The sequence below is a fragment of the Pygocentrus nattereri genome, chromosome 28 (genome assembly GCF_015220715.1).
Source record: "Pygocentrus nattereri isolate fPygNat1 chromosome 28, fPygNat1.pri, whole genome shotgun sequence".
NCBI lineage: Eukaryota > Metazoa > Chordata > Actinopteri > Characiformes > Serrasalmidae > Pygocentrus > Pygocentrus nattereri.
This window is the reverse complement of record NC_051238.1, coordinates 1,106,622-1,132,164: the sequence shown is the minus strand read 5'-3', so window position 1 is coordinate 1,132,164 and position 25,543 is coordinate 1,106,622. Positions and strand designations below refer to the sequence as shown.

The following is a 25,543-nucleotide window of genomic DNA, read 5'->3' as shown; positions in this document are numbered from 1 at the left end:
AAACATTGGAAAGCATCTCAAATTTTGTTCATACTCTTGCCCTTTTATTTACTTCACAAGGAAACCCAGAGTAACCCCCGCAGTAAAACAGTGGGCCAGTGATGGTTTGTCGTTTTAACTCCACTTTCATTCATTATTAAAATGGCCACTTCCTCCATCCCCCCCGTCAGGACCCCCATTCCACTCCATCCAGCGTCCCTCAGCGACAGCTCTTCAATATTTTATCTAAAAAACAAAGTTGCGTGTTTGTTTGTGCGCGACTTGGAGCAGCTCGTCTGAAAGTCTCGCTGTAAACGCACCGAACAGCGATGAGGAGCTGAATGTGAACGTTAACGGGTTGATGAATCATTCAGGTTTAATCACGAGCGTTAAAACGTTCAGACCTTTTGAGAGGCCTGTTGAGTTTTGACGAGAGTTGTTTTGAGAACAAAATTCAGGTTGTTGGTGCTGTTTGAGGCCTAACGTAACGTGGCAGAATGACGCAGATGCTCGCGGGTAAAAGGTGAACGAGAGGCTTTACTGGTCAAAACAGGACCCACAGTCTCAGTCGGGTCACAGGCAATGGTCAAATCCAGAAAAGACAATATACACAAAAACACAAACATAACCAGGTGAACAGTGCAAAAGGGATCAGGTCAACAAACAGACAAAACAGGTCAGCTCAGGAATAAACGGTCAGTGGCTTTGTGGAAAGAAGCAATACCTCACAATGAGACTATCTACAAGCCCGGGCTTTAAGCTACACTAATCAGAGAAGAACAGGTGTAACTGATCAGTACTCTGGGGAACTGGAGCACTGGTTGGAGTGTGAAAGTGAGGCTGGTGTCATGTGATGTCCCAGGGGATTCTGGGAGATTGAGTCCAAAGAAAGTTCAGGGCCAAAGGGAGTTGTGACACCTAATGCTCTAACACTAAAACTATAGAGCGCTTGTGTCAGACTCCAGTCCTTGCAGGCCAAAACTCTGCGGACTCCTCATTAAACACACCTGATTCACCTCATCAGCTGATTATCAAGATCTTCATGAACTCAATTCAGAGCGTCAGATGAGGGATTAACACTGATCTCCACAGCACTGTGGCCCAAAAAGTCTCAGTTTGACAGCAGCGTTTCCCTGCAAGTCTTACAGGGCAGTAATCAAATAAATAAACAACTCAGTCAATGTGATACAAATAAATAAAGGAAAAAGACTTAGAACCTACGGCTGGGCGATATCATAATATATCGGAATCGTAATAAATTATGCCTTAATACAAACTGCTTTTCTGATCATATTGTGTATATCTTCAGTATCATCAGACCAGCTGCATGTTTCATCATAAAGAACAAACCTAGTCAGTTTAACTGCATTTAGTGACAAATACTGAATAAAAACCACTGTGCTCAGTTTTTGATAGTATTTTTATTGTAGCTCTACTGGCTCTTTTTTCTCTTCTCCAGCTGATAAGATGTCTGAAAAAATGTCATGTGTCATGAAAATTTGTCACAATATCACAATACTACATGTTTGCTGTATCGCCCAGCTCTATCAGAACCTATACATCATGTGGAGGTGGTGTAACCTCTGTTGCTGCTTAATTTGCTCTACTAAAAATTACGAAGTTGTGCTGGTGGATTAGCTATGATGGGACCTGCTACTAGACCCAGTCCTGGTCCTGGAGATCTACCCATTGCACAGTTGGGCTCCATCTAAGCCAAATGATTCAGGTAATGAAGGCCTTCAGGGCATCTGAAGCGTCTCTAAGGTGGTAGATGTCCAGGACCAGGATTGAGCACTCCTGGCTTGGGGTTTGGGCTGTTTTATAAGTAGTCTCATTCTCTCAACACTAATTAGTATAGAGCTGTTGTCAGATCAAAACATTGTATCTCCAAAATTGTAACTTTACAGGTGAAGGTAAAAACATATTTTATTTTTAATGTAAGTCAATGAGACCAGATTTTTTCCTAAATAATTTTAAGTCATTTCTGTTGGTCCATTCATCATGGAATTCACACAGAATATATATGACCATGGTTACTTTCAAATTATGTCAAAAACTGAAAAATGACAAAAATTGAGATACGACATTTTGTTTCGACAGCAGCGATACATTTCTTTAACATCCTGCGCAGTTTGGGAATTTCTGTCATTTTAAGGTAAAATAAGTCACTAAGATTTAAAAACAGTACACTTTTATTATTATTCACAGTATTTATGTAATGTCCTTTATAGTGGACAGCAGGATGTTTTATAGTGATTATGCTGATGTCATACTTCTTGTTTCCTATACTGCATCAAACCAAAACCCTGCAGGAGCTTCTACAACAAATTTAAAAACCTTTGTCATCAGTCTTTCAAAGTCCTGTTCATCAATGTTCTGCTCAAAATAATTCCAGGGAATCCAGTCAGTTTGGCTTTGGGTGTTGTTTAGCAGCAAACCACTCCATGTAGGGATGAATCTTAAGTATAAATGGAGAGTAAATAGCAATAATTTAGTTTTGATGTGTTTAATTTCTCCCCAGTTTCAGTCTCCATTTCCCAAATGCTTTAGCCAAGCACGCTAACGTTACTCCTCCTAATAAACAGACACACGTTCAGCTCCGTCTCCTCGTTATTCACCAGCATCACTGTAATATTTCATCATGAACATTAACACAGGAAGGTGATCAGAGGGGCGGTGGAGTTTGAGTCGGCAGCGTCTGAGATGTTTAAAACACAGAGTTAGAAGAGAAAAACGTCTCCCAGTGAAAGCCGCGTTTTACAGTAGAAACAAATGGAGCTCATTATGCTGGTAGTGAACTACGGTGTCTGACTCAGCCGCCTAAAAACCATAGAAACGGACCTTAAACAGACGTTAGGACCCTGTTGGGCTTCATCCTAAAGTTGGGACAGGATTTAGGAGGTTTAGTCTTGTTAGGATGTTTGTATGATGCTGTTTTCTGATCTGGAGTTAATGATGAGATCATGGAGGGAGGAACTATATTCAGTCGCTACTAAAGTCATCATGGAGACCAAACAGATCAGATGTCAGAGGTAAGATTTTTCTGTAATACAGCATCTGAACTTTTTTAAATTTCATAATTCATTTTACCGCGACCCTTAGCGGTGACCAAAATGATGATGATGATGATGATGATGATAATTCATTTTAAAAGATCCTTTTACATAACTGTATGTTTAAAAATTAAAACAATAAAACTAAATTATGCTTCACCCTGAGGCAGAGCAGAGCTGCAGCTCTAGTTAGTTAAAACCACCAGAGACAGAATTTGATGTTATTCCACATCTTTTAGGAGTTATTCAGCATTTGTTTTGAATTATTTAGTATCTATTATGAATTATTAAACAGCTGTTATGAATTATTCAGTATCTGCTATGATTTATTCAGTATCCACTATGAATAATTCAGTATGTACTATGAATAATTCAGTATCTACTATGAATTATTCAGTAACTACTAGGAACCATTCAGCATGCAGAATGAAAGTAATGTATAAGTTCTTTAGTTATAGAAGAATTGAAGTCCTAATACTTACCACCTTATTTAGGACATTATGATTGTGTGACTACGTTTTATTTTACCTTTATTTTACAGTGTGATGAATATTTAAAATAAGTAATTAAATTAATAACACAATAAATTTGAATTTGTCTAGTTTCTGTATTATTCTGTAAGTAGCCTACACTGGCGAAGTAGGGTTCTTTAGTAAAGACAATGGTTCTGTATAGAACCATAAATACTCAAAGAACTCTGCATGATTAGTTTCCTGCATAAAAGGGTTCAATGTAGGACCAAAAGGGTTCTGCTGTGGTTACAATGTCAAGCTTGTGTACAATAGTACCTTTTTGGTGCTAAGTAGAACCATATACAACGCATTCTCCATCAATCTGAAGACCCATTTGACCATTCAGAGAACCATTTAATATTCTAATGTTTAATGTTCAATTTAAGGTTCTTTGAGTGCTGATGGTTCTATATAAAACCATTGTTTTTACTAGCGAACCCTTGAAGGACCATCTTTGTCTGTCTGTGCTAATAGCATGTGCCGTGCAGTATAACTGAAGTTCAAAGCGTGTAAATGTAAGTATATAAATGTGCATATTAGAGTTCCTAATTAGGCATTAATATGGATCAGAATGTCTGTGTTCTGTGTGATGCAGCAGGTGTTAAATACTCTGTTTACACCTACAGTGTTTCCTGCTAGTAATACTCAGCCGTGTCCACCAGACGGCGCTCTTCCCCCACTTTTATGCACCAGAGTCTGAAAAGCTGGTCATGCTGAATGTGACCTCATTAAAAAGTGCTTTTCTCACAGCCTTTCAAAGATTTAAGAGGTTAGAAGTGAAAATAAATCCCAACCCACTGAGAGGCCTCTGGTACTCTGCAGTTAGGCGGGTGGAAAGTGAGGAGAAAAAGAGAAATCATTCAGATAAATTACAGTTTCCTGGAGGCAGTTTAATAAAGAGAGATGAAAAATAATCTCAGAACATTACAGGAGCAGATTTAGTCTAGAGGCTTTAGTCTAATCCAGAACGCAGAACTGTGGTGTATTGGGGCAATTTGTAGAGAACTCAACTTTAATAAAACAAGTTGAACTAATATTTTGCTCTGACCCAAACTGACCATTCTTTATTCAAAATACACCAAAACACCAGCAGCAAATCACAGGCACTTGTAGTGGTATTTGAACAGGTGGGTCTTTAAACTGACCTTTGTGCTTCATCTACACACCTGGCGTCTTTACTCACTTTCAGAATCAGTTTCTGAGCTGCTGAGTGTTTATAGTGTTCATATTGCTTATGGTATTTATAGCATTTGTATCATTTATAGTGTTTATAATGTCTATAGTGTTTATAGTGTTTGTAGTGTTTATGGTGTTTATGGTGTTTATAGTGTTTGTATCATTTATATTGTTTGTAGTATTTATAGTGTTTATAGCGTGTATAGTGTTTATAGTGTTTGTAGTGTTTATAGTGTTTATGGAGTTTATTGCATTTGTATCGTTTATATTGTTTGTAGTGTTTATGGTGTTTATGGAGTTTATTGCATTTGTATCATTTATATTGTTTGTAGTGTTTATGGTGTCTATAGTGTTTATAATGTTTACAGTGTCTACAGTGTCTATAGTGTCTATGGTGTTTACAGTGTCTATAGTGTTTATAGTGTTTATAGTGTCTATAGTGTCTATAGTGTTTATAGTGTTTACAGTGTCTATAGTGTTTATAGTGTTTATAGTGTCTATAGTGTTTATAGTGTTTATAGTGTTTACAGTGTCTATAGTGTTTATAATGTTTACAGTGTCTATAGTGTTTATAGTGTCTATAGTGTTTATAGGGAAATGTTCTCATGAGTAAACAGAGAGTGTTGAGTAGATGGAAGGAGTACTTTGAAGAACTAATGAATGAGGAAAACGAGAGAGAGAGGAGGACAACGGGGGGAGAGATAGTGGATCAGGAAGTGCAGAGAATTAGTAAGGTGGAAGTGAGGGCAGCTTTAAAAAGGATGAAGAATGGAAAGGCAGTTGGTCCAGATGACATACCTGTGGAGGTATGGAGATGTTTAGGAGAGAAGGCAGTGGACTTTTTAACCAGGTTGTTTAACAGAATCCTGGAGAGTGAGAGGACGCCTGATGAGTGGAGAAGCAGTGGACTGGTCCCCATTTTAAGAACAAGGGTGATGTGCAGAGCTGCAGTAACTACAGAGGTATAAAGTTGATGAGCCACACCATGAAGGTATGGGAAAGAGTTGTTGAAGCAAGGCTTAAAGCGAGAGGTTCAGATCAGTGAGCAGCAGTTTGGTTTCATGCCCAGAAAGAGCACCACAGATGCAATTTTTACATTGAGAGTGTTGGTAGAGAAGTACAGAGAAGGTCAGAAGGAGCTACATTGTGTCTTTGTGGATCTAGAGAAGGCAGATGATAGGGTGCCAAGACAGGAACTGTGGTACTGTATGAGGAAGTCAGGTGTAGCTGAAAAGTATGTTAGGGTGGTGCAGGACATGTATGAGGATAGTGAGACAGTGGTGAGGTGTGCAGTTGGAGTGACAAATGGTTTCAAGGTGAAGGTCGGGTTACATCAGGGATCAGCTTTGAGCCCCTTCTTGTTTGCAATGCTGATGGACAGGTTGACAGATGAGGTCAGGCAGGAGGCTCCATGGACCATGATGTTTGCAGATGACATTGTAATCTGAGGTGAGAGTAGAGAGCAGGTGGAAGAGAATCTGGAGAGGTGGAGGTTTGCACTGGAGAGGAGAGGAATAAAGGTCAGTAGAGACAAGACGGAATACATGTGTGTGAATGAGAGGGAGGCAGGTGGAAAGGTGAAGATGCAAGGAGTAGAGGTCGTAAAGGTGGATGACTTCAAATATCTTGGGTCAACCATCCAGAGCAATGGACAGTGTAGAAAAGAGGTGAAGAAGAGGGTGCAGGCAGGATGGAGTGGGTGGAAACGGATGTCAGGGCTGATGTGTGACAGAAGGATAGCAGCAAGAGTGAAAGGGAAGGTCTACAAGACAGTAGTGCGTCCTGCTATGATGTACGGTTTGGAGACTGTGGCTCTGTCTAAAAGACAGGAGGCTGAGCTGGAGGTGGCGGAGATGAAGATGCTGAGATTTTCGTTGGGAGTGACAAGGATGGACAAGATGAGCAGATCAGAGGGACAGTGAAGGTGGAGCAGTTTGGAGATAAAGCCAGAGAGGCCAGGTTGAGATGGTTTGGACATGTGTTGAGGAAGAATAGTGGATATATTGGGCAAAGAATGTTGGAGATGGAGCTGCTGGGTAGAAGGAGAAGAGGTAGACCTCAGAGAAGGTTTATGGATGTAGTGAAGGTGGACATGGAGATGGTTGGTGTGAAAGTAGAGGAGGCAGTGGATAGGGCAAGATGGAGGCAGATGATCCGCTGTGGCGACCCCTAAAGGGAGCAGCCGAAAGAAGAAGAAGAAGAAGTGTCTATAGTGTTTTTTGATTTTTTGTGTCACAATTATTTTGCACATCCAAAACTGGCCCATACATTACAGCGTGGGCGTGTTTAGTAAGTGTGTGCGCGCTCTGTGTGGCGTTTTACCCTCCTGTGTTCACCTGTTGCATCGCCTTCCTCCTTGTAACACCCAGCAGCGTCCACCAGAGGGCGGCGTTGACCGGAAAATCGTGTCTGGAAAGCGTTTCTGACTTTATCGAGAACAAACAACATTAAAAACACAAAAAAATACATCACACACTTTTATACACTCTATTATTCCCAGTGACTATTTAACTCATATGACTGACTTTCATAAATAAAGAACTTAAACCAGATTCTTTACGTCAAAGCGCTAAAACTGCTAATGGCTGTTTTGGCGCCTACTGCTGGTGGCTCTTGTCTCTGCATTGCACGTACGCCCCGCCCCCTTTGGGAAATGTCCAATAGGAGCGGACTGAGCCCGCAGCGGCCGGAGAAAAGCCTCGGAGTGAATGTGAGTCGTGTTTGGGGGTTTTGGGTGTTTATGAGCAGAAACTGAGACGGAAACTGATCCCAGACTCTTCATTCACGGTCAGTGCTGAAAGAGCTAAAGGAGGAAAGAAGAGAGAAGATCTCTGAGTTTGATCACCTGAGTGGGTTCTGACACCTGTTGGAGGAGCAGCAACTCTGCGTGTTTGTGTGGAGGAGCTGAGGCCAGTCTGATCCAGGTAAGCCTTCAGTTGGACTGAAATTGGGCACATGAGTGCACTCTTTTATTTCATATAACCACGTGTTATGTACAGTTTTAACAGGTTCTCTGAAGACGTCTCTAATTTTTAGGGAAAATAAATGAGATATTAGCTGAGAGATGATTTAGAAGGTCTTTTTAGAGTAGCAGGTGTTTTTAAGGAGCTGGTTTGTCTGTGTTTTGTTCTGGTGATGGGAGTTTGTTGCTCAGGCCTGTAGTTTTACAGCTGGTGTGATAATTAATTAGATTAAATATTAAACATATTGTAGGAGATAAGCGAAGTCGTGTATGGAGGTGGGATTCAGCCTGAATTTACTGCTGATTTCACCTGAAACCTTTTTAAAAATAGCAAAAACAGACTGGACGTATGTCCATGAGCACGGCTGTTTTTAGAGATGTTAGAGGTTATAAAGCTGAAATCTGTGGATCTGGTCTTACGTTTGGTTCTGATTTGTTGAAACTCCCACATTTGTTGTGCATTTTGACCTCAGTGGCTCTTCTGAGGTGAATCTCCAGGCTGGTAAGTCGGTCATGGACCTGTACGCTGTAAAAAAGTGATTCACACTCCTCTGTTTCCTCCTCCAATATCCTTATTAAAATGCTTTATTTTAGTTTTTTTTCACTTTCGTTTGTTTAACTGGATTATACTTATAACTTTATTTACACTGAACTTTACAGCTGAAACAACTCAAACTGTCAATATAGCAGAAGACACTGAAGCAAATATAGTGGATATAATTAAACTCAGGATATAATTAAACTCATTAGTCATTAAATATCACAGATATTAAGATATCACTGATAACTAATACAGTATTTTCAGTATTTACAGCTTTTCTCTTTTGTTCCTGGTATTTTTCATTGTTGGACAAAACTTTTTTCTGTACTGCATTACATACATGTACTGTATTTCAGTGTTGCTCAGTACATTATACAGTGTTTTATGGTGTTGTCCAGTACTGTAAAACACTGCAGTACTGAACAACACTATAAAACACTAAAATAATGCAGGTTCAGTGTTGCTCGCAGTACTGAACAACACTATAAAACACTAAAATAATGCAGGTTCAGTGTTGCTCACTGTATTATACAGTGTTTTACAGTGTTGTTCAGTACTGTAGTGTTTACAGTTTTGTTCAGTATATTAGTGTTTATAATGTTGTTCAGTACTGTTACTATTAGTATGTAGTATATACTATTAGTATATGCAGTTAGTATATAGTTACTATATATTATAGTGTTTTACAGTCATGCTATAGTGTTTACAATGTTGTTCAGTAATGTACAGTGTTTTACAGTGTTGTTCAGTACTGTAGTGCTTTACAGTGTTGTTCAGTATTGTACAGTGTTTTACAGTGTTGGCCAGTACTGTAAAACACTGCAGTACTGAACAACACTATAAAACACTAAAATAATGCAGGTTCAGTGTTGCTCACTGTATTGTACAGTGTTTTACAGTGTTGTTCGGTACTGTAATGTTTTACAATGTTGTTCAGTACTGTAGTGATTACAGTCTTGTTCAGTATTGTACAGTTTTTACAGTGTTGTTCAGTACTGTAGTGTTTACAGTTTTGTTCAGTATATTAGTGTTTATAATGTTGTTCAGTACTGTTACTATTAGTATGTAGTATATACTATTAGTATATGCTGTTACTATATATTATAGTGTTTTACAGTGATGCTATAGTGTTTACAGTGTTGTTCAGTAATGTACAGTGTTTTACAGTGTGGGCCAGTACTATAAAACACTGCAGTACTGAACAACACTGTAAAACACTAAAATAATGCACAGTTTCAGGGTTGCTCACTGTATTATACAGTGTTTTACAGTGTTTTTCAGAATGACAGTTTTTACAGTGTGGTTCGGTACTGTAGTTTTTACAGTGTTGTTCAGTACTATAGTTTTTACAGTGTTGTTCAGTACTGTAGTGTTTTATAGTGTTTACAGTATTGTTCAGTACTATAGTGTTTTACAGTGATGCTCAGTACTACAGTATTTACAGTGATGTTCAGGACTGTAGTGTTTTACAATGTTGTTCAGTACTGTAGTGTTTTCCAGTGTTGTTCAGTACTGTAGTGTTGACAGTGTTGTTCAGTACTGTAGTGTTGACAGTGTTGTTCAGTACTGTAGTGTTTCACAGTGTTGTTCAGTACTGTAGTGTTGACAGTGTTGTTCAGTACTGTAGTGTTTCACAGTGTTGTTTAGTACTGTAGTGTTGACAGTGTTGTTCAGTACTGTAGTGTTTCACAGTGTTGTTCAGTACTGTAGTGTTTCACAGTGTTGTTCAGTACTGTAGTGTTGACAGTGTTGTTCAGTACTGTAGTGTTTCACAGTGTTGTTCAGTACTGTAGTGTTTCACAGTGTTGTTCAGTACTGTAGTGTTGACAGTGTTGTTCAGTACTGTAGTGTTTCACAGTGATGTTCAGTACTGTAGTGTTTCACAGTGTTGTTCAGTACTGTAGTGTTGACAGTGTTGTTCAGTACTGTAGTGTTGACAGTGTTGTTCAGTACTGTAGTGTTTCACAGTGATGTTCAGTACTGTAGTGTTTCACAGTGTTGTTCAGTACTGTAGTGTTGACAGTGTTGTTCAGTACTGTAGTGTTGACAGTGTTGTTCAGTACTGTAGTGTTTCACAGTGTTGTTCAGTACTGTAGTGTTGACAGTGTTGTTCAGTACTGTAGTGTTTCACAGTGATGTTCAGTACTGTAGTGTTTCACAGTGTTGTTCAGTACTGTAGTGTTGACAGTGTTGTTCAGTACTGTAGTGTTGACAGTGTTGTTCAGTACTGTAGTGTTGACAGTGTTGTTCAGTACTGTAGTGTTTCACAGTGTTGTTCAGTACTGTAGTGTTGACAGTGTTGTTCAGTACTGTAGTGTTTCACAGTGATGTTCAGTACTGTAGTGTTTCACAGTGTTGTTCAGTACTGTAGTGTTGACAGTGTTGTTCAGTACTGTAGTGTTGACAGTGTTGTTCAGTACTGTAGTGTTGACAGTGTTGTTCAGTACTGTTGTGTTTCACAGTGTTGTTCAGTACTGTAGTGTTTCACAGTGTTGTTCAGTACTGTAGTGTTTCACAGTGATGTTCAGTACTGTAGTGTTTCACAGTGTTGTTCAGTACTGTAGTGTTGACAGTGTTGTTCAGTACTGTAGTGTTGACAGTGATGTTCAGTACTGTAGTGTTTTACAGTGTTGTTCAGTACTGTAGTGTTGACAGTGTTGTTCAGTACTGTAGTGTTGACAGTGATGTTCAGTACTGTAGTGTTTTACAGTGTTGTTCAGAATTTCTTGTGGTTTTATTACTGCAACAGATTTTAAAATGTATGAAGTTCAGTGTGTGTGTGACAATTTTGTAGGTAAATAGGAGCTGATTGTACACACACACACACACACACACACACACACACACACACACACACACACACACACACACTAACTTACACACACTTTAACCTGATCCTCATGTCGAACTACACACACACACTTTAGAGAGCAGAAACAGAGGAACTCTTGTTTTATCCATCTCTCTCTCTCTCTCTCTCTCTCTCTCTCTCTCTCTCTCTCTCTCTCTCTCTGTCTTTATCTCTCTCTCTCTATCTGTCTTTATCTCTCTCTCTCTATCTGTCTGTCTTTATCTCTCTTTTTATCTCTCTCTGTCTCTCTGTTTTCTCTCTCTCTCTGTCTGTCTTCTCTCTCTCTCTCTCTCTCTCTCTCTCTGTATCAGCCTCTCTTACCTGTTTCTCTGTTTTTTGTTTTCTCTCTTTCTTACTCTTATTTACATTGTTTTTCTCTCTCTCTTGTTTTTCTCTTACTCTCTCTTCTTTCTTACACACAAACTCTCAGTCTTGCAGTGTAAACTCACGCAGACACATTGTTTCTCTCTCTCTCTCTCTTACTCTCTTTCTCTCTTACACTCACTCATTGTTCCTCTCCCCCCCACTCTGGTTACCATGGTAACCACACTCAGGCAAAGTGCAGCCTTGACTTTTTGCCCCACAGGGAGTGGGGTGGGGGATGAGTAGGGGGTGGGCACTGATGAGGGGGGTTGTAGGTACACTAGAAGAGCCAATAGCTCAGTCTGCATTCCTTCACCGGCCAGCCGGAGTCCAGCAGCGTGTAATGGGCACAACACGGGTCACTAAACCATTACAGTCATACACCGAATTTAAAAATAGCCACAAACAGTTTAATCCTTTACACTACAGGCTTATTATTCACTTATTAAAGCATCATTCAGAAAACACCCCTCGTAACTCTACCCCTCAAAAGTTGTAGACCGCTCTGCCCACGCAAACTCAGTTATAAGTTATGTGACGTTGACTTTGCGCAAAAATATGATTTAATCGCTTTAGAAACAGTAAAGTGTTGAATTGCTGCATTACACCTTTAACATTACAGTAAGTATGAATATGTATGAATGAGTATGAATACACAGCCTGATGACTGAGGTGTTGTTTTATGATAGGTTTGAGAAGATTTGGGCCTTAAACTCCATTCATGGTGGAGGGAGACATGCAGGGCACTGTGAGGCAAAATAGTCCCCAAAGAAAACTGATTATTCCAGATTTTCCCATCATCAATATTCCATATGAACTCAGAAGACTCGTGTAGGTTCTCTGGTGGTTCTGGATGGTAAATAAAGTGTCTATATCTGTGTTGTAGTCATGGCGACGCCTGGTTCCCATCACCACCACTGTAAAGACATCTGAACCATTTCACACCAAACCCTCTGAACATCTCTGTTTACACCTCACACACTGATATGAATGCAGTCATTTAAAAAAAAATCTTGAAAGCTGTTTTTTTTTTGTGTAGAGTGATTCTAGTCCAGCGTGTATGATCTTAAGCAGAGCAGAACAGTGAGTCCAGCTGGCACTGAGAGCAGTCTCAGATGGACAATGAGGGAGATTCAGCTTCACTCCCACTCGCCACACTCGCACTGACCACACTTGCACTGACCACACCTCCGCTGAACAGCAGCTCAGTGTGTGGACTCCTGGTGGTGCCGTCTCCATTCGGCTTTCTCCTCTTACCTCACACTGCTGAGCACATACTCCTCACACTGCACTTTTACAAAGCTGTACACAGGGGTCTGCAGGTTGGTGCATGTGGGCGTTTTTAGGCCTGTGACCTGATCATCATACTCACATAGTCTGGTCAAAAATTTGTAGTTTAATAACATAAATTACGTAATAATAAAGTGGCCAGTGAGTGGAAGCACAAGGTAGGTGTTTCTAATAAAGTGGCCAGTGAGTGGAAGCACAAGGTAGGTGTTTCTAATAAAGTGGCCAGTGAGTGGAAGCACAAGGTAGGTGTTTCTAATAAAGTGGCCAGTGAGTGGAAGCACAAGGTGGGTGTTTCTAATAAAGTGGCCAGTTAGTGGAAGCACAAGGTAGGTGTTTCTAATAAAGTGGCCAGTAACTGGAAGCACAAGGTGGGTGTTTCTAATAAAGTGGCCAGTTAGTGGAAGCACAAGGTGGGTGTTTCTAATAAAGTGGCCAGTTAGTGGAAGCACAAGGTGGGTGTTTCTAATAAGGTGGCCAGTGAGTGGAAGCACAAGGTGTTTCTAATAAAGTGGCCAGTGAGTGGAAGCACAAGGTAAGTGTTTCTAATAAAGTGGCCAGTGAGTGGAAGCGCAAGGTGGGTGTTTCTAATAAAGTGGCCAGTTAGTGGAACCACAAGCTGAGTGTTTCTAATAAAGTGGCCAGTTAGTGGAAGCACAAGGTGGGTGTTTCTAATAAAGTGGCCAGTTAGTGGAAGCACAAGGTGGGTGTTTCTAATAAAGTGGCCAGTGAGTGGAAGCACAAGGTGGGTGTTTCTAATAAAGTGGCCAGTGAGTGGAAGCACAAAGTGGGTGTTTCTAATAAAGTGGCCAGTGAGTGGAAGCACAAGGTGGGTGTTTCTAATAAAGTGGCCAGTGAGTGGAAGCACAATGTGGGTGTTTCTAATAAAGTGGCCAGTTAGTGGAAGCACAAGGTGGGTGTTTCTAATAAAGTGGCCAGTGAGTGGAAGCACAAGGTGAGTGTTTCTAATAAAGTGGCCAGTGAGACTTGGAGTCTGTGGCAGGTTCAGTCGTTCTTTAACTATGCAGACTGACAGCTTAACTGAGTGTTTATCCTGCACATTCACGCCGGCCGTATACAGGACAAATGACCTTTTCACAAGACTTTTTATTTCATATGCTGTTGTGTGAGTGAATCCAGACTGTATTTATTTTGGCTGTAACTCATTTGGAATCATTCACTCTTACAGCAGTCCTGCACTTAACAGTGTGGCAGCCATTCTTACTGCTGTTCTCACTGAAATATAGTGTTTTTCACCACTCAGTTCACCCTCGACCAAACACTGCGTGGTGAATAGTGAGCGATTTAATGAGTGATCCATTCCAGCTTGTTGGTAAGCTGGTTAGATATGTTAAAAAACACTGCTTACAGGTTTTTACCTTTCTGTTCCTTTACTGGAGCAGAACAGAGCTCATACAGTCATCACAGCATACTCTTCAAAAAGATGCTTCTTCAAGGGTTCTTTAGCAAAGACAGTGGTTCTGTATAGAACCACGAACACTCAGAGACCCGCCTCATTTTTAAATGGCTCTCTACATGGTGAAATGGCTCCTCAGATTGATGGAGAGCGTGTTGTATATGGTTCTATATGTGCCTAGAAGCATTCTGGTAATGTTATGATGTCAGGATTGTATAGAATAGGACGTTTTTATAGAGGTTCTATATAGAAACATATAAAACATTCTCCATCAGTGTAAAGAGCTATGTAGATAAGATAAGATAAGATAAGGCTTTATTGTCGTTCGCATCACATGTGGTACCTGAGGTGGAACGAAATGGTGTACTCAAGGTCCCAGTTAACTCCCATGTAACCATGCACCATCTAAAGACTTTTTTAGAGTGTACAGTTCAAAACGCACAAACGTGTCTCAGCTGATCAACTACATGTGGTCAAAATGGGAAACTGGGCAAATTGGATTGTTTTTACAGTATAAAATGGTGTAAAAACAATTAAACTGAGGTTTTCACCTTCTTTTGGCAGGTGTCCTCCTCGCCATCTGTGAGTGATGTTTGAAAAGCAGCCGTACGACAGCCCCCCCATGTACACTCCTCCGTCCAATGGCTTCGGACCCCCGGGTAGCTTCCAACCCCCACGGACCGAGATGGATGAGTACCCTCCCCCTCCCGGGTCCTACTTTGTGGGCGAGGAGATTCCCCAGAACTTCTACAAATGGTCCTCCCCGCCAGGCATAGTGAAGATCATGGAAGGAGCTATCGTGGTCTTGTGCTTGGGAATTTTCGCCTGTGTTGCTTCCACACTGGTCTGGGATTTGCAGTACGGTTATGGTTACGGAACCGGGCTTGGGGTCGGTTACGGTACCGGCTATGGTTCTGGATATGGATATGGAAGCTACGGCTATGGAGGCCTTGGTTCTGGCTACTATGGAAGTGGATACTACAACTACCCGACACCGTACACCGCCAAGACCGCAATGATCGCGATGGCAGCCATCAACTTTATCGTGGCGCTGGGCTTCTTCGTGGCTAGCTTCTCCAAAACGAGGGCCGTGAGAAGCAGGAAGTTCTACCTGGCCATTCTAGTGTGCAGCATTATTCTAGCCGTGCTTCAGGGCATCATAAACATCGTCTACATCGTGGGAGTGAACCCCATGGCTCAGAGCTCCTCCAGCATGCTGTATAACCCCATGTTAATGATGTGCCAGAGTCTGTACGGGAACAGTGTGAGCGGAATGGGAGCAGGATTCCCGCTCTACAACCAGTACCTCTACCACTACTGCTACGTCGATCCACAGGAGGTAACCGCTTATCCTCATATCGCTGAAAACCTTGTATCTCCATTTTTGCTGTTTTTCAGTTTTTGACATATTTTGAAAATGCATGATGTTCTTTACATTGGGTGTAAATTTCACGATGAACGGACTAAAAGAAACGGCCCAAAATGACTTGGAAGAAATTCTGGTTCCATTGACTTCCATTAAAAGTAAAGTAGGTTTTATTCGTCTCCTGAAAAGTTGCAATTTTGGAGATACGAGGTTTTCTTCCAACAACAGTTATATGTTTGGTGAAAAATCAGATTTTCCAGAGTTTTCCCACTTACGTTTTATGTAGAAGATCAACCATGTTTGGTGTTTGAATGTAGTTTTAGCACTGGAGCTATGAGGCTAACGTAATGGAAGCTAATGGATAAGGAAGGCCTATAGCAACAAATTAGCAGGGTGCTAACTGCATGCCTACGTCCCCACACTAGTGGGGTTATATTTCATTAGTGATGCGACATTTATAATAAGTAAATAGCCCTGCAGTAAATAATAACTGTATGCATCGGCCAAAAGTGGGTTTTTAATGCTATGAATGAACCAAATTGTAATTTGTTAAACAAAACAAACTGCGCCGAGATCCGCTGTGTGACGACAGCATTTTGGCTACGTTCACATTATAAGCCTCGTTACTCAAATCCGATGTTTTGAATCAAACCCACTTGCTGTCAGCTCAAAGATGCATGAGGTGTGGGGTTCAGACCCCCAACCAAACCTTAAATTTGGTTTGATTACTTGTTAACAAGTAATGCCAGCTTATATTAGCCAATTAGCATGATGCTAACTGCATGCTTATTATCATGTCAGTTGTTCAGCGTCTCTAATAGACTTGATGATGTGGTTTCTCACACTGTGTGACTCACTGTCGCCTATAAACATGAGCTGAAACAGTAGCGCCGTCTCTGAAGCTAGAACTTTTGCCCACAGTTTTAGGCAAGTAGGGCACCACCTCGAAACGAAACATGGGGAATCTAAATGAACTATAAATAAATGAAAGCACTTTACTCACCGCAGTCGATTAATGTCCAAGAGTCATTTCACACGATAAGAAAAAAGGTTTCTTCAATAATATTGTTTATGTTTACATTGACGCTTTGATGGGGGTCCCCCAATGTTGGCCAACTCACTTCCGGTTTTCCATAACTCATCTTTGAGCCTAAAATTGAAAAAAAAAACCATAAAATATATGTATGTATTTATTAGTAAAATGTGATGTTATTGTATTGTTTACATATTCAGCTTGATTTGCTTGTTTAACTAAGCATGGAGCACAGCTGTTTGCTGTGTGCCTGATCATGCCCGTCAAACGAGAAATCACGTTTACACTTCATTCCTACCAGATTCAATGGTTTACAGTGGTTTACAGTGAGGTTAGGTTTGTCCTCTGTGGCCACCCTTACGCCATGTACGTAACACTACCATGGCGACAATTTTTTTACCTCAGAGCAGAGAAAGCTAAACGATAAGAACTTCCTACACGGACAAACGTCCCTCGCAGAATGGAAACGAGTTGCGTTCCATGCGGTTTTGTACACGCAGAATTACATTATTAGCGAGATTTAAATTCTGTTTTCAGACATGATTTTTCGCTGGAATAAGACTTAAATGCCCTTGTAAGGTGGGAGCTTACGTGTTTTGAATTTCGCCTGAGCAGTTGGCAAAGAGAGAGAGAGAGAGATGAAATGCGCAATACGAGGAAGTGGCCGATATTGGAGGACGGCCGCTGTCGCCCCACAGCGAGGAGGGTCTGGGTTTGATTCCCCGGCCGGGTGACCGGGGTCCTCTCTGTGTGGAGTTTGCATGTTCTCCCCGTGTCTGTGTGGGTTTCCTCTGGGTTCTCCGGTTTCCTCCCACAGTCCAAAGACATGCAGTCAGGCTAAATGGACTTGGTGAATTGTCCCTGGGTGTGTGTGAATGTGTCTGTCTACCCTACGATGGACTGGCGACCTGTCCAGAGTGTATCCTGCCTTCTGCCCAATGACCGCTGGGATAGGCTCCAGCACCCCCCCTGACCCAGAAAGAGAAGCGGCTTAGAGGATTTTATATTGTGTTGTCCAGCGTAGAGGTCAGGGGTCATCCGTATCAGACTTCAGCCTTTTGTGTTTGTGGTCACTCGGGTAGGAAAGAGCCGGTTGTAGATCATCAGTGAAACACTGGACACCAGCGTCTCTTGTGTCCCTTTCTGTTTTGTTTCTGATTGATTTCAACTCAAAATCAGATTTTAAAATACAAAAACAGAATTTATCAGTACAAAACAATGCAAGAGCACGTACAGCCGGAATTAGACCTAATAAGAAAATTATTATGTATTATTATTATGATATTAAGCAAGGTCAAAAACACATTGTGTCACAGTGACATTAGTGCAAACTCTTCTAATGTGTAGGTGCAGGCAGTGTTTAACTGAAGTGGAGCATAATTAAGTGTCCCTGCTTACAAGTAAGCAGTACAGCAGTAATTCATATTTGACAGGTGAGGCAGGTGAACAAACCCTTTATTCAATACATTAAAGAATGAAAAACAAGTCTGTAATAGTATCTTAGATAGTTAAGTGTCGTTCTGTACACAGCTGTGTGAAGCTATTAGGCTGATGTTTTGGTTCTGCCTGTAAAATAAATGGTTGTAAATGGACTTAATCAACAGTTTGCCTAAATATGAGCCACATCTTCCTGCAAAAGAACCCAGTTTCATGTGTAAGTATCCATGTGGAAGATTTATTTCATTGTTTTATGACTTAATGTAACCTAATTAAGGTTAACTATATATTTTTTGGAACATGCTGTATATACATACATGTACACTATATTTCCAAAAGTTTTCGCTCACCCATCCAAATCACTGGGTTCAGGTGTTCCAGTCACTTCCATGGCCACAGGTGTATAAAGCCGAGCCCCTAGGCCTGCAGACTGCTTCTCCAGACATTAGTGAAAGAATGGGTCGCTCTCAGGAGCTCAGTGAGTTCCAGCGTGGTACCGTGATCGGACGCCACCTGTGCAGCAAGTCCAGTCGTGAAATTTCCTCACTACTAAATATTCCACAGTCAACTGTCAGTGGGATTATAACAATGTGGAAGCGTTTGGGAATGACAGCAACTCAGCCACGAAGTGGTCGGCCACGTAAAATGACAGAGCGGTCAGCGGATGCTGAGGGGCATAGTGCGCAGAGGTCACCGACTTTCTGCAGAGTCAATCACTACAGACCTCCAAACTTCATGTGGCCTTCAGATCAGCTCAAGAACAGCGTAGAGAGCTTCATGGAATGGGTTTCCATGGCCGAGCAGCTGCATCCAAGCCTTACATCACCAAGCGCAATGCAAAGCGTGGAATACAGTGGTGTAAAGCGCCGCCACTGGACTCTAGAGCAGTGGAGACGAGTTCTCTGGAGTGACCAATCACGCTTCTCCATCTGGCAGTCCAGTGGACGAGTCTGGGTTTGGTGGTTGCCAGGAGACGGTACTTGACTGACTGCATTGTGCCCAGTGTAAAGTTTGGTGGAGGGGGGATCATGGTGTGGGGGTGTTTTTCAGGAGTTGGGCTCGGCCCCTTAGTTCCAGTGAAAGGAGCTCTTAAAGCTTCAGCACCAAGAGATTTTGGACAATTTCATGCTCCCAACTTTGTGGGAACAGTTTGGGGACGGCCCCTTCCTGTTCCAACATGACTGTACACCAGTGCACAAAGCAGGTCCATAAAGACGTGGATGAGCCAGTTTGGTGTGGAAGAACTTGACTGGCCTGCACAGAGTCCTGACCTCAACCCCATAGAACACCTTTGGGATGAATTAGAGTGGAGACTGTGAGCCAGACCTTCTCGTCCAACATCAGTGTCTGACCTCACAGATGCGCTTCTGGAAGAACGGTCAAAAATTCCCATAAACACTCCTAACCCTTGTGAAAAAACTTCCCAGAAGAGATGAAGCTGTTATAACTGCAAAGGGTGAGCCGACATTGTATTAAACCCTATGGAATAAGAATGGGATCTCACTCAAGATCATATGCGTGTGAAGCCAGACGACCAAATACTTTTGCCAATATAGTGTAATAATCATTGTACAGCATATTTCATATGTGTAAAGCACACTCCAAACATCATACATTATGGAAAAAAAGAGCATTCATTTAATTGTATGTTTAAGTCCTTAAATATAAACTTATCTTGCCCTGTGCAAGAACAACCAGCCTGACTCAAAGGCTAACATGCTCATCCAATAATATTTAGAGTATTTACTGAATCTCTTACCAGTTTCAAAGCTCTTTCACTGGTTAAGTTGGACATTGACAGGGTTGAACCCACTGCTGGAAAAAGGAAATGTACATTTATTATCTTAGCACTAATGTAACAAATCCCATAGAGGCCCCAGTGGGAATTAGGATGATCATAGTGATGATAATGAGCTGAAAAATGTGAAATCCAAAATAGCTTTGATTCTGTAACATGTCTTAAAAAAGGGCTATAAAAATCTTAGTCTTGGGGAGTATTTCTTCAGTACAACACCCTCTGGCTGTTTAAATACCCCTGTTCAAATTACAGAGCATATGCACTTATGGAAATATGGAATTCATCTGACGATTTCTATTTATTTACTGGATTGAACATATTGGGAAAGGATAAAATATAAAATGTGCCAGATCTTTTGAACAGGCTGCGTTTTATGTTTTGTTTTTCCTCCAACATGTTAATTTCTGTAATAAACAGTAACCTGAATTAAAATGTGCAGAAGCATATTCTCTCTAGATTATGTGTTTGTTTATTTATATTCTGTAATTTGTTCGGGGTGTTCAAGTGTTTGCGTACGACTGTGTATCTGTGAGCTGAAGGATGTTGTTGTTTCCTCTCTGTCTCTCAGGCAGTGGCGATGGTTTGTGGCTTTTTGGTTGTGATTGCTCTGGCTGTGGCTGCGTTCTTCTCCTACAAGACGAGGAGTAAAATCTGGCGCTACGGAAAACCCAACGTCTACTGGGACGAGCCTCTGACCGGGGGACCGGAGGGCAGAGACGTGGAGGACTGGGTAAGACATTAAAACAAGGGACTGGGCAAAATCAGCCACACAACGAGACGATGCCAGTGATGTCTTCTGTATCTGACTGTGTGGTATAATTTATGTTATGCTGGGGTCATCCATCATCTCACATATGCTGTATGAACTCAAATATACTACACATTTCCATACAATCAAACAGAAAGCAATACTTGGTACCAAGTACTGTCAACGTATTTTCCATTTGTAAGCCAAAAAAACACCCCTGGTTCCCTTTTTGAGTGTATGCCTGTGCTTCATTCTGTAATTATTATTATACAGGGGTTTTAGAATTATTTAAATCCTATTTGACAGACAGTTTTTTTTTGCTTTGGGAAATCATTTATCACAATGAGTTGACATTCTTGTGGTGTTCCGCAGGGTTCTGTTTTAGGGTCTTGTGCTTTTTTCACTTTGCTTGTTACTTCTAGGTCATTTTGGCAGTTATGCTACTTATATTAGTGGGTAATATACCGGTTCATCCAGGTCAAATTCTTTTTAAGGTCTTAGTTTTGTCATCACCGTCATTTCAGTATGCATATGAATGCAGATAATGTGCTGCAGAAAAAATGTGGAAGACGCTGGTTCCCTCACCTCTTGTGTACTGAGCTTCAGTCTGAGGTCAGTTAGTCCAGTTTATTGTCAAAGTAGCGATATCAGATCGTAATGAGTTGATGAGGAAAAGAGAACGGAAAGAAAAACCAGTCTCTTGGGGTTAGACGGTATCCATTAGCCTTGCGTGGAGACTCCGCCTACTGCGCTCCTCAGAGGCTCTGCAGCTTCTCAGACTGAGAGTGAACATTTTGGTGATTATTTCACAATACTGTGGTGATTATTCTGCATTATTGTGGTGATTATTCTGTGTTGTTGTGGTGATTATTCTGTGCTGTGGTGATTATCTTGCATTATTGTGGTGATTAGTGGTGTTGTGGTGATTATTCTGCGCTATTGTTTGTTATAGTGATTGCTCTGTGATTATATGGCGCTTCTCTGTGTAATCCCAGCACATCTGCCCAATCCCCTGGCCGGGCTGTGTTTTCTCCTGAGTATCTGTGACGAATGTAGATGGTGAAACTGCAAAGCTGGTCTGGTGTTGAATCACAGGACACAGATCACATGACGGCGGTATAATTACAGCATCAGCGCCGTCCAAACTCTCGCTCTTTATCTGGTGACTAACACTCTGTTTGTGCGCTCAGGCTGTTCAGCGCTTACTACCTCTTCATGGCTGACACAGGCGTGGCGAATGAACGCTTTACTCTGTCAGGTGACCCACATACAACAATCACCTCCAGGGTCCGATTACATTTAAACCATGCGTCGCCCCGTTGATGCCTTCGCTAAGGCCTCGAATTGATCATTCTGAAACTGCAGGTTCTTCATTCACAGAACAGCCACTGGAACAGCTCCTCAGTGAGGAACCTTTTAAGGACGTTGAGGTCTTTTGTGTGTTTGGAGTGACGTGAATGTGCTTTTTATTATGCATTTATTGAGGGCGCAGTTTCTTCCTCCTGTATGTGTTGGTTTTATTGCCTTATTGTCTCACTTCAGTAAAGGTTCTGCTGCCTTTTACCTTCTGTATAAAGAACCATAGAAATAACTGTCTGAATCCGTTCTTTTACATCAATCCAGCTCAATCTTAATTTTGTCAGAATTTATGGCAACATCATCAAAACGCTTGTTATTGTGGTTACGCTTCACGTCTTTCATCTTGAAGGACAAGCAGGACAAGCAAGCGTTGTACAATCAAATTAACAGAGCTTCTTTTCTCACTGTATTGGCAGATCATTTTGCTTGGTGTAAGAAATATGCTTCAAACAAGAAACATTATCTGCCAACAGTGAAATCGTTTGACTTAATAAAATCACTTCAAACCAGTAAAAAAATTACATATAAGTTAAATAATCCCATAATACGCTTACAACAATTTCAGAAAGAGAAATATTAGATATATCGATTACAATTAGGATCATTTCACTTGACCAATAATCACCATTGTGTGGTAGAAGAATAGGCAAGGCAAGGCAAGTTTATTTATATAGCACCTTTCATACACAACGGTCATTCAAAGTGCTTTACAAATGAAAAAATACAGAAAAATGTAATTAATGTAAATAAAATAAAATTTATGTAAATTAAAAAAAAAAAAAAATAAAACATAATTAAAACAATAGATTTAAAATAAGTTAATCAAATTTAAAAGAAGGAGATTAAAAAATTAGAATAAAAATAAGAAACATGATTAAAACAATAGATATAAAGAAGTTAAATGAATGAGGCCGTTACAGGATAAAAGTGGATTAAACTGAGCTAAAGGCTCAAACAGGAAGGTCTTCATTCTGGGTTTAAAAGTGTGGAGTGTTGGGGCTCTTCTGATGCTCTCTGGCAACTGGTTCCATTTCAGAGCAGCGTAGCTAAACGCCGCCTCTCCGTGTTTAGTTTTTACCTTAGGCTGCACTAACTGACCAGTTCCTGATGATCTGAGAGTTCTGCCCGGCTCATATTGCTGGAGCATATCTAATAAATATACTGGTCCTGCACCATTAAGACATTTATAGACCAGTAATAGTACCTTAAAGTCTATCCTGTAACATCCTGGTATCCAGTGTAGGGATTTAAGGATAGGAGTGATGTGCTCCCTTCTTTTACTCCTAGTGAGACTCTGGCAGCTGCGTTTTGAATCAGCTGAAGCTGAGTCCAGTTAGGAGCCCATTACAGTAATCAATCCTACTAGAAACAAAGGCGTGGATGAGTTTCTCCAGGTCTGCTTTAGCCAGAAAATCTCTGATTTTGTTGATGTTTTTGAGGTGATAGAAAGCTGGTTTGGTGACAGCTTTGACATGACTGTTAAAAGTGAGATCAGAGTCCATTTGTACACCAAGGTTATGTACTAGTTCTTTAGATTTTAGGCCTCTCGAATCTAGATAGGCAGCTAGTCTGTGTCTTTCACTGCTATTCCCAAATAAAATAATCTCTGTTTTATCTTTATTCAACTGCAGAAAGTTGTGTTTCATCCATTTGTTTATGTGCTCAAGGCATTTACACAGTGAGTCTAGGGGACCGTAGTCATTTGGGCAGAGAGCCATGTAGATCTGAGTGTCATCTGCATAGCTGTGGTAAGATATCCCATAAGTATGCATGATTTCACCTAGAGGAATCATATATAAATTAAATAAGAGTGGCCCAAGAATTGAACCCTGGGGTACACCACAAGTCACTGGCACAGTCTCAGAAACATTACCTTCCATTTCCACAAAGAAGCTCCTTCCTTGAAGGTATGAACTGAACCATTTTAGGACAGTTCCTGAGAGTCCAACCCAGTTCTCAAGTCTATCTATGAGAATTTTGTGGTCAATGGTGTCAAAGGCAGCGCTGAGATCAAGCAGTAGTAGTGAGTCTGTATTTAGATGAATGTCATTGATAACCTTAATTAGTGCAGTCTCAGTACTATGATTAGGTCGGAAGCCTGACTGAAATTTGTCTAGACAGCTATTTGTGGGAATATATCAATCATGCTTTGATTTTGGACCAGTTTCACAAGGAAAGTACCTTCTGAAAGTATTAGATAACTGACTGTGAATAGCTGTAGTCTAAGCAGTGTTCCAGGTAGTTGTTAGGAATGTACAACAGTGGCGGCAGCCCCATGTCAGAGCTCTTGACTTTTCACTGTAAAACTGATGCACACAGACTCAGATATGTAATAATTTCTGTTACAAACTTCAAATAAAACAGACAGAACGACTTTCACAAGATTCAGACGTCCGTGTTGTATCTAGAACAGTCAAAAACTGTTCAGGTCGTCATGAGCTCAGTGGAAAAATACTACTAAAGTCCCATAGGGGTGCTAGCAGAATCTAGCATTACTGTAAGGGGTGTTTTTCTTTGTTTTTCGGTGCCAACAATGTTACAGTAACGTCACAAAGTTGCACGTATCATTGATGTGGTTTCACTTTCTTGCGAACAAAGTAGTGAAACTTGTTACAGCTTAAATTGTTGTGAAAACATTCTAGTTACTGACTTAATGAGAATTACGTTACTCATGTTACTCGTACGTGTCTAAGAGAGCGATTACTAAAAAATTCATCAAAACAGAGACCCCACCTCACCGAAACAGGCTGGACCGCTGCTTATTTCCAATTAATTTCAGCTTTCATTGATAAAGATTTTATTTTCAGCTGTTTTTGAGCTTTTTTTTTAATGTTTTCAGACATTTTCAAACATTTAAATAACTGATTGTGTGCTGTTTACTTCACTGATCACACTGATTTTCTTAAATTCATGACTCCAACTCTGTTCACCACCAATGTCACATATATATTTGTGTGCCAAAGTTTGTGCACCCCTGGTCAAATTCCATGTTTTTGTTGATTCTCTAAGAGAAAATAAGTTAACACGTCCTCTACACTGCAAAAAATGGGATCTTGTCAAGTGAAATGATCCTAAATCTAGTCATTATATCTAACATTTCCCATTTTGAGATGGTTGTGCACTTATAATAAGATTATGTAGCTTAGTTCTAGATATCATTTACCTGTTTTTGGTCATTTTATTGAGTAAAATTATCTCACTGTACTGGCAGATAGTTTTGCTGGTTTCAAGCTCATTTCTCATAACAAGCACAATAATCTGTCAACACAGTGAGACCATTTTACTCATAAAATGACTTAAAACCAGTAAAAATTAATAGACAAAGGTTAAATAGTCTTAAGCTCACAGCGGTCTCAAGAGGAGAAATATTAGATTTAGTGACTATTTTTAAGATCATTTTACTTGACGAGACCATTTTTTGCGCTGTCCAGAGACTCACCTGCACATTTCCGTTTAATTTTAATCTCTGCGGAGGTAAAAACTTACTTTAGCTTCGTCTTTAGCGCTTAGTGACCGCTGGCTCTGAAATGTGTGCTTGGTGCTTTGATGTGGTTCTGTGATTGTTAAGAAAGTGAATGATGTCCCGAACGATCACTCTCCTGTCCTGGACTGATCCTCCAAACCGCTCCTGTCAGGCCGATGGCTTCAGAGCTGTTCACAG

The 25,543-nt window shown here is 40.7% G+C and overlaps 1 protein-coding gene across 1 annotated transcript in view; it reads left to right on the top strand.

Annotated features, from left to right (window-relative positions):
- The first annotated feature begins 7,399 nt into the window (after positions 1-7,399).
- si:ch73-61d6.3 (occludin) overlaps positions 7,400-25,543 on the top strand; it is a 61,026-nt gene continuing 42,882 nt past the window's right edge. Inside the window, exons 1-3 of the mRNA XM_037535865.1 lie at positions 7,400-7,644; positions 14,706-15,480; positions 20,344-20,505. Coding sequence (XP_037391762.1) covers positions 14,731-15,480; positions 20,344-20,505 — 912 coding nt within the window. The 5' untranslated portion in view covers positions 7,400-7,644; positions 14,706-14,730. The remainder of the gene's footprint in view (positions 7,645-14,705; positions 15,481-20,343; positions 20,506-25,543) is intronic.